General features: G+C 35.5%; 1 protein-coding gene across 1 annotated transcript; it reads left to right on the top strand.

Moving 5' to 3' along the window:
* The first annotated feature begins 2,408 nt into the window (after positions 1-2,408).
* LOC120083894 (cysteine-rich receptor-like protein kinase 10) lies at positions 2,409-5,186 on the top strand. The gene is made up of 7 exons (XM_039039803.1): positions 2,409-3,249; positions 3,506-3,637; positions 3,745-3,872; positions 4,015-4,222; positions 4,336-4,573; positions 4,672-4,822; positions 4,905-5,186. The coding sequence occupies exons 1-7, from the start codon at positions 2,409-2,411 to the stop codon at positions 5,184-5,186; spliced, it is 1,980 nt and encodes a 659-aa protein (XP_038895731.1).
* The last annotated feature ends 4,927 nt before the right edge of the window (positions 5,187-10,113 follow it).

Raw genomic sequence — 10,113 nt, 5'->3', positions numbered from 1 at the left:
TTTGTTGGCTATTAAATATTATAATAATGACTTCTCTTAATATTTTATTATACAAAATAAATATTTTTTTTATAATTGGGATATGGGGACTTGAATCATAGACCTCATAGTTTCTAGTACATTCGGATTCTAATTGAGCTATGATTAGTTTGACACAAAATAAGTATTTATTAAAGTATTTTAAAAGCATTTAAACTAATAGTATGTCTACTTTGTCATTACAATTAAGCAACACTTTAGTATTTATTTATCAAATATGGTAAATTTCTTTTTCATTTTTAAAATAAAATTTATCAAACATTAATTTACTTAATTTTAGTACTGATTATAATTATTAAAAAGCTTCCACAATCTTAAATGAAACCTTAATTATGTGAAATTAAATGGGTAGGAGTGAGATTCAAACCTAGCTCTTTTATCTTTTAAGATAAATAATTTGAATTTTCTAGGAGGTTTTATTTATTAGGGTTTGTCCACATGTTGACCTTTTCTAACTTTAGTCCATTTGGTCTAATGTGTAATCTATACTTTAATTTCATTATAAGTACAATATCATGGTTAAAGTACATTTATTTCAAAATTGAAAATATCCATTGATAAGTCGATTCCATAAATCGAAGGATTCGATATGGATATTAAATATCTACGGATATCTTTTATAAATACTTGAAAAATATAAAAATATTGTCATGTACTTAATCCAATACGGATAGAGATATCAATAACAATATCTATAACTTAGTTTGAAAATAGAAATAACTTAATTATTAATCTAAACAAAATTTCTAAGTTTTTTTACTTACAAAATTATGTGTCAATATCGATCTTTTATCGATATATCCATAAAATTGAAATCTCAATGTTAGTATTGATATCAATATTTTAATCTTTAATTTATAAAAATATCGATATTTTATCGATCGAGGTGTCGGTCGATATATCTGTAAAATTAAAATTTCGATATCGATATCGATATTGATATTAAAATTTCGATGTCAATATCGATATTGATATATCCATAAATTTATGATGGCCGTGCTTGCCATAGAAATCATGGGAGATCCTAAATTACATTACAAGTTACAATATATGTATGTATTTTGGACAACTAGAACAATATGTTATGAGTCTTATGACTCATGATTATCTCATATTCAATTATACTTATAGAGAGTGTTTATTTTATTTTATTTTTTGAGGACAAGAATATTTATTTTATTAGTTATAGTTTAATAAACTATTGAATCATACTTTGGACTGTAGTGAACAAAAGTATGACTCCAAGAATTTGACTTTGATCATCTAACTAATTATTTGACTTTGATCATCTATCTAATTATATACATAATACATATTAATAATTACATAAATATGAAAATCAACTTGCCAACAATAACATCAATAGATTAGGTTTTATTTCTACCTTCTCTTCTTGAATTTCACCCCATTTATGCTTAAAGAAAAAAAATAAAATACTACCCTACAATTTAATATTTATTAAAGATGATCAATTATTAAAATAAAAAATAATGATTTTACTTTTTATAAGTTTACATATATCTTTTGAAATTAGAGCATAATTTTTAACAATTTTTTAGGTCAATGTTCCTTACCAATAAATCAAAAATTTTCCATAACTTTTCTACTACAACATATTTATTTGAGGTGAGTTCAAAATTTTCCACACACTATAATGTTATTATAAAAAATATATAATATGTTAACTTGAATATGGAACTAATTAAAGTATGTGTTCTTGATAAAAAAAAAAAAATTATGAACATGAAAATTTTTTTTGGTGTTAGTTTGTAGTAAAATTTTTATTTGTTCTCTAGATTTTAAAATATGGAAGTTCTAGTCTAAATTTTGTGTTTAGTATCGATTTGATTTTTAGTTTTCATAATATTGTATTTTTACATTGTTTGTATTTGATTCGTGAATTTCAAGATTTACAATTTTACTCTTCATTTTTTTAAAAAATTTCTGTTAATTAATCCAAAACAATTAAATTAGGTTTTACTAATATATCATAATTATTTTAAATTCATGAACTTAAACCGTAAATATCAAAGATTAAAAGTGAGTATTAGTGAAAAATTCAGATAAAAAAAATAATATTGAAACATAAAAGACGAGAGGAAAATTAAATTCAAAATTGAATGATAATAATGTTACCTTTTAAAATCTAATTTTAAGAACTAAATAAAAATTAAGTTCAAAGTCCTATATTCTTCTAGACACAGCAACATTCTTTGAAAAATGAAACTTCTTTAAAAAAAGACTAATCAGTATTTAAATTGACCAAAATTATGTTGCCACCAGAAATCATTAACGGTCAACAATCCAAGTTTAAGTTTTTATCGTTATATAATCCCATCATAATCTTCACCAATGGCGGCAACGCAACCATGTTCCACTCAACCTTTCTCTTTTCTATCATCGTCATCATCATCTTCATCAGTTCTGCAATTGCTCAACCAAATATCGGTTGTTCAAACGACAATGGAAATTACACAGACAACAGCACATACAGAGCCAATCTTCAACGAATCCTCTCTTCTCTCCCGACCGACAAACGCATTGTCGAAGGCTTCCTCAACGTCTCCTATGGCGAAAAATCCGACAGAGTGAACGCGGCCGCACTGTGCAGAGGAGACGTTACCCCAGAGCTCTGCCGTAGTTGCCTCAACGATTCTGTTTTGGAGCTTCCAAAAAGATGTCCCAATCAAAAGGAGGCCGCGATTTGGTACCTCAATTGCATGTTTCGCTATTCGGATCGACGTATTGTTGGGGTTGTCCGAGATATTCCAACTTTTTGGATGTGGAATATTGAAGATGCGATGGACCAAAAGAGGTTCGGTCAGGTGGTGCAGGGGATGCTGGCTCAGCTTGCAGGGGAGGCTGCTATGGGGGATTCTAAGCTCAAATTTTCTGCTGGGAATGTCACTACTGACAGTGATGATTATTGGATTGTTTATGGGATGATGCAGTGCACGCCCGATATTTCACAGGCACAGTGCCTGGATTGCTTGCAAATTGTTGCTGGGGTTGTTCAAACATGGTGTCCAGGGAAAATTGGAGCCAGAATTATTAGACCCAATTGTTATCTTCGGTATGAGATTTTCAGCTTCTTTGACTCTACAGCTGTTTCAAGAGTTTCCCGTTCGACCTCGCCACCGACACCGCTATCCCCTCTCTTGCCAGTCTCACCTCCCCCTCTTTCACCAAATACAACCACCAAGGCAGAAGGTTTTTTCATTTCCTTTTTCTTTTCAAATTTGCAAGTTTTGGTCTTTCAACTTTTAGTTTGTGTTTGGGGAATTTGTTGAGTTTTATGTCTTTCAACCCATTTCATGCTTTTATGCCACACAAATTTATTAACTAAGTAGGTAATTAAGGAGGAAGACTACAAGTAGAACCAGAGATTAAGTATATACAACTCTTAAAGTTATTAACCAAACAAATTATTTAACCTTTTAAGTTTTACATTCATCTACCTCTGCAGAAAACGAGTCCAAGAGATTGAAGACTGTCGTCGTTATAGTTCTGCCAGCTGTTGTGGTTGTTCTAATTGTGGTATTAATGGTCAGCACCTTCATCTTCTTAAGAGCAAGAAAACAAAGGGTTGGAGTTGCAAGTAAGCATCCATTCCAAAAGGATATAAGCAATTCAATATTTGTGTTATCTTTTGAAGGAAGGACTTGGAAATGAGTTCAACTTACACATTAACTTATTGTTCTACAGGTTCAGAAGTGGATGATACTGCAGATTTGGAGACTTTGGTATTTGACATCAGTACTATAAGAACAGCAACAGATGACTTCTCAGATGAAAATCAAATTGGACAAGGTGGATTTGGAGCTGTTTACAAGGTCTGTGAGGAAATTTGGCATTTGCAATAATGGATTGGAAATTCTTGGCTTTCATTCTTTCTTTTGCTTCTTAACACAGTATTGAATAATAATGGAGAGTCTCTTTCAGGTAGTTATGTTTTCCTGTTAATTCTTTCGACAGGGAAGCCTTGTAGGACAAGAAATAGCAGTGAAAAGACTCTCCCAGAATTCCATGCAAGGAGAAAGTGAGTTTAAGAATGAAGTCCTGTTAGTGGCTAAACTTCAACACCGGAATTTGGTTCGGTTTCTCGGTTTCTGCCTGCACGAAGACGAAAGGATTCTCGTGTTCGAGTTTGTGCAGAACTCAAGTCTTGATAAATTCATATTTGGTATGTTTCCTTTCCTCTCTTTGCATACCTTCAAAGCTCTGTTTAGTTTGAGTATATTGAGACAATAATGCATTGTGTCCTGCCTAATAAAGTCTCATTGTTTTAATGTTTAGATCCATTGAAACGTCAAGATTTGGACTGGGAAACACGCTACAAAATCATTGGAGGCATTGCTAGGGGCCTTGTTTATCTTCACGAAGATTCTCAAGTTAAAGTTATTCATCGAGATCTCAAAGCCGCAAATATTTTATTAGATGCAGAAATGAATCCTAAAATTTCAGATTTTGGCATGGCAAAGTTGTTTCAAGAAGGTCAAACACGAGGAAATACAAGTAGAGTTGTCGGCACTCAGTAAGTACATTCTATGAAGCATAGTCATAATTTTTTCCCGTATACATTATTAACTTACCTCTCACCATCTACTGAATCTCACAAATGTCCAAATTCAGGGGATACATGGCTCCAGAATATGCAATCTATGGGGCATTTTCAAACAAGTCGGACGTGTTTAGTTTTGGTGTGTTAGTTTTGGAGATTGTGACTGGCCAAAAGAACAGCTCTTTCTATCAGGAAGAGAAGATAGATGATCTTATAAGCTATGTAAGAATAAACATATCGTTAAATTACAACACTCGGTTTCAATGACCAGAAAACTAATGTTTATTGCAATGAATTGGTGTAGGCGTGGAGAAACTGGAGGGCAGGAACAACACTAAATGTTGTAGATCCCATACTGAGAGGTGGCCCAACTAATGAAATAATGAAATGTATCAACATTGGGTTGCTCTGTGCTCAAGAAAATTCAGCTGACAGGCCAACTATGGACACTGTGCTTCTCATGCTTAACAGTGACACGATCACTCTACCAATACTTTCTCCACCAACTGATTTCATGAATAGGAAACCCATATCAGACATTTCTTCACTAGATAGGTCTGGTTCACATGTGATAGAGATGGAATGAGGCAGTCCTCGAAGAATATTTCGTTCAATAGTCGATTACGAAGCATCGATTACAGACCGACATCCTCGTTAATTTTGAGACTGGCTTGTATGTGCATTAATATGTACAAATTTTCAAGATTCAGTAGATTTTTTATCTTGGTCAAAACAAGCACTACTTCATACAAGTTATTGATCTCTTCAAGTTGGAATAATTAGGGTTAAATAATGGAAATACATTCATTTTAGTAAAAAAAAAAAACACATGAAATTGCATATATGCTTTCAACACAAACAAAAGCATTCTTTAAAATAAAAATGCATTACTGACGCATTATAACCCAAGAATCAAGAAAAATTTTACTAAGTATTGCAGAGAAGCCAATGCAAGAAGTATGTGTTGGGACCCATCTGACGCAAGGAAATATATTATGCTAGTGCACTTAACATCAAATCTTAACTAGCAAGTATGGGTGACCTGACAGGCAGCATCTGAACAAATCAAAGCAGCATGCGACTAAGGCAGGGCATGAAATTTAATGTTATCAAATCACAAGTTGCTAAGCTGAGATGCTTTTGAAAGGGGAAGTTGCCCATAAGAAAGAGGGTTAGACAAATTAGAAACTACACACTAAGAAGTTAGGCAGTTATAATTTCACTATATATACTTAGTGTCTCAGTTGTCTGCAAGAAGAAGATGAGGAAGGTTGCCATTGCCATCGTTGATTACAGAGGTTTTTCTGAAGATAAATCTTGAGAGAGACAACCTCTATGTTGGATTGTATCAGCACATAGCGGAAGCAATAAGGATCAATAAGCACCCTAATTCATTAATTTTGGCAGAAACTAAAACATGTTCTTACAAAAACAAATGAGTTTCAAGTCATACCTTTGGAGAACTCTTGAAATCTCGATTTCCAGCTGCAAATCTCTCTGAATCTTGTTGTAGACCATCCCAAGATCTTCCTACTATTCTCTTGGTGCTCTAGATTGAGTTGTGGGATTCAAAACAAGCTTGAATTAAGGGAATTAGGAGAAGAACTCACAACAGCAACCCACTTTGAAGAACACCTTCTTCACACAAATTTTTTTAGCAAAAATTCTAAAGATTGCATGCCCCAAATTCACTCCAATCTTCTCAATATATTGAAGACCATCATGCAAGGAAGATAGCTGCATGAGATGCAGTTCATGCTTGGAGTAATTGAAGCTTAAAGATGGTGGGTTATTGTTGGGATAGTTTAGGGACGCGTTTTGTTTTGTTGTGTTTTTATCATTTAAGGACGGATGGGTTTGGACATGAAATCATACGTTAGACATAACTGATGTGTTTGCTCCCATACGTCTGAGGTCATGCATCGAAATGATGATGCGTTAATCTTAGCATGCAATGATCACGCATTCCTATCACAAGTTTTCTTACGCTTGTGCCAAGTATAACACAAACGCAAGTTTCTCAGGTAATCCGAGGTCGAACATGGGGACTTGTCACTCAATAATATTTGTGAAGTGATGCGTTTGAGGAGATGAATAAGAATAAAAATAAAGCGAAGAAGGTTTAAATGTTTTACACACCACTTCTACTCCTAACTAAACAGATTGAGGAATAGAAGACTTGCAATAAGAATAAGTAGAGACATAACAACCAATAACGCATAGTAATGTTTACTATCTTAAATTGCCCTAGTAATCCCAGCTCATTGCACTAACGCATCACACCTCTCGGTGGTCAACGACATGAATATATCTCTATAGTGCATGGTTGCGTTGAGCATAAGATTGTGCCTATCTCTAAGAACAATACGAACCTTGCTTAGTGCGTTCCATTCCTTACTTTCTCAAGCAGTTAGATGCAACTACTTAACTTATAGACAAGCAATGCAACATCCCATAGACAGGCGTGCCACAGCCTTTCACCAAGCAAAGAGGATTAACTCACTATACTCGTACAACACACACCTCTCGGTGGGTTGCTACATGCGTTCTATCTCTAGGCTACACGATTAAGCATGTGATTGACTTTGATAAATAAACACTAAAGATGTACTATGATAGAGACGAAGATGATGAAGAAGACGGTAATGAAGGAATTAAGATTTTCATTGATCACAAAATATCTTAATATCTCAAGCTAAAATGTAATACAATACAGAGATTAGAAGGGAGATGAAGGACTCTGCGTCAAGGCTACCAGTGGTGCCATAGTTGAATGGTGGAGATGTCTCTCTTGAGCTCTATCTCCGGTGAATGCTCCAATCGTCACTCGGTCTGGGTTGTCTCTCTTGAGCTCTATCTGTTGATACTCCCAACGTATGCGTTCGAGCTGAATTTAGCTGAAGTTAACAACGCGTTCTACCCATCTTGCGATCTTCTATTATGGCTGTCAATCCGTGGCGCAATCTCTATTTGTTCACCGCATTCTCCATGCGTTGGACGCATGCGATTACTGCAACTTCCATGCATTGGACGCATGGGGTTTCCGTCTGCATTTGTCTTTTGCGGTCGCCTAGCTTCAGCGCATGTGTTTGTCTGTGATTGCTTATTACAAACGCATGCGTTTGATTCTACGATAGCTACAAAAATAGACACTTTGGCACGGAATAACGCATAATATTTGGTCAGTGAGGTTTTAGGTGCTTATCGATACAAAAATCAATTTTTTCACAAATTCTAAGTATTATCATTGCGTTTTCTACCTGTTAGCCCTCATAATTTAAAAAAAAGGCTTATAAATAACTAGCATTTCTGCCAGTTATCACCTCCCACAAACTTAGAATCATGCTTGTCCTCAAGCATGCGTTACACTCAAGAAATTCTTAACTCGCCTTTCGATGTTTCTTTGGCATGACCAGCTTTTCAAAATATAATTATCGTACCTCTAACCATGGTTACAATGCTCTCCTCTACTTAGTTGCTTCTTCAAAAAGATCTTTTCTAAGTTGAAATTTGGCAAGCCTTTGCTCAAAAAATTTTATTCATTCTTTGCAACTTTGCGTTCAGCTCATGAGAATGCGTTCGTTTAAAACAATTCAAGCTTATGCGTTTACTTATTCGAATGCGGCGTTGAACTGGTTACGCTCTTCAATTTTGGCTTACCCCCATGTGTGTCATGCGGGCATCGAACTTTGGTTGCGTTCCATATTCAACTCAACTCATGTGTTACTTAAGTTGGCTTGCACCAAAGAGAGGAGTTGCGCTGATGCGTCAATCCTGGCGATTTACCTTCGTTTTGGCTTGCCTCCATGGGTGTCATGCGGACATCCAACTACAAGTAAATGCCTTTCACAACTTAACTCTTATCAATATGGATTTCCCCATTGCGTTGACAATGGAGTTGTTATTTTCAATTTTTTTTTTTTTAAGGAAATGATCGCAATGTGATGAATGCAATTCTCTGAGACCACTGTCACCCTCCAAACTTAGAGGGTGGCAGCATTCTCACTACAAGCTAAAAGCAAACTCAACAGGAATGTGATAACAAATGCTTGAGCAAAGGTTTGCACATAATAAAACTATAGACTTTCACAATTTGAAGAGGCTATTAAAAGTAAGGGGTACCTTGCGATACTAATTAGAGGACGCGGTGAATTATTTGTACCATTATAAACGTATCGCAAAGAACTGCAGTCAGACAAGGAGAATTCCAAAAGGATAATGCATAAAAGATAACAAGAAAAGAACCTTAAGTAGAAGAATGCATGCGACAATGCGTTGCAATTCATGTGATTGAAGCCATGTGTTGAAGGATGTGGAGGATTCTTTCGTTGTAACTGCACACCGAGTAGGGTTATTATCGCACCTACAAGGAGAAAACGCACCACAACCAAGGAAGCAGTCGTATATCCAAAATAACAATAAATAAAAATAATAAACTAAACTAGGAAAGCAATGTAAAAGATAAAGTAGAAGACGTCCCTAGAGAAATTGGAGTGTTTTCACCGCAAGGAGTCTCCCATACAGGAGATGGCTCTCAACTGCTTGGGTCAAGGGTTCGCCCTGACCATTGAAGCTTCCATTAATTGTTAGAAGCATGATGGTTGACATGCGTCTAAGATTGCTTCTAGCTCATGCGACAGATAGCCTTTCTATCTCGGGGTCAATATTTGACTTTCGACGCATCGTCTATACTTCAAATATTGTTTGCAGCTTGGTCGCACAATCTACAATACGCCTAAGATTGAAAGGGTGCCTGCGAAAACACAAAAAAAAAACTTCACAAAACATTAGCTGCCAAGTCCCCGGCAACGACGCCAAAAACTTGTTGGGTTTAGGGACACGTTTTGTTTTGTTTTGTTTTTATCATTTAAGGACGGATGGGTTTGAACATGAAATCATATGTTAGACATAACTGATGCGTTTTCTCCCATGCGTCTGAGGTCAAGCGTCGGAATGATGATGCATTAATCTTAGCATGCAATGATCACGCATTCCTATCACAAGTTTTATTACGCTTGTGCCAAGTATAACACAGACGCGAGTTTCTCAGGTAATCCGAGGTCGAACACAGGGACTTGTCACTCAATAATATTTGTGAAATGATGCGTTTGAGGCGGTGAATAAGAATAAAAATAAAGCGAAGAAGGTTTAAATGTTTTACACACCACTTCTACTCCTAACTAAACAGATTGAGCAATAGAAGACGTGCAATGAGAATAAGTAGAGACACAACAACCAATAACGCATAGTAATGTTTACTATCTTAAATCGCCCTAGTAATCTCAGCTTGTTGCACTAACGCATCACACCTCTCGGTGGTCAGCCGTATGACTATATCTCTATAGTGCATGGTTGCGTCGAGCATAAGATTGTGCCTATCTCTAGGAACAATACGAACCTTGCTTAGTGCGTTCCATCCCTTACCTTCTCAGGCAGGTAGACGCGGCTACTTAACTTATAGACAAGCAATGCAGCATCCCATAGACAAGCGTGCCACAACCTTTCACCAAGCA

This window comes from Benincasa hispida, chromosome 8, assembly GCF_009727055.1.
Source record: "Benincasa hispida cultivar B227 chromosome 8, ASM972705v1, whole genome shotgun sequence".
NCBI classification, from domain to species: Eukaryota; Viridiplantae; Streptophyta; class Magnoliopsida; order Cucurbitales; family Cucurbitaceae; genus Benincasa; species Benincasa hispida.
The sequence above is the reverse complement of the archived record's forward strand: the minus strand, read 5'-3'. Positions and strand labels throughout refer to the sequence as shown.

What these genes read in the sequence shown, in the direction of transcription:
- LOC120083894 (XM_039039803.1), top strand. Translation starts at nt 2,409, where the DNA reads ATGTTCCACTCAACCTTTCTCTTTTCTATCATCGTCATCATCATCTTC. An exon ending in ACAAAGGGTTGGAGTTGCAA is followed by an intron (nt 3,638 to 3,744) that starts GTAAGCATCCAT and finishes ATTGTTCTACAG; the next exon opens with GTTCAGAAGTGGATGATACT. An exon ending in TAGATGATCTTATAAGCTAT is followed by an intron (nt 4,823 to 4,904) that starts GTAAGAATAAAC and finishes GAATTGGTGTAG; the next exon opens with GCGTGGAGAAACTGGAGGGC.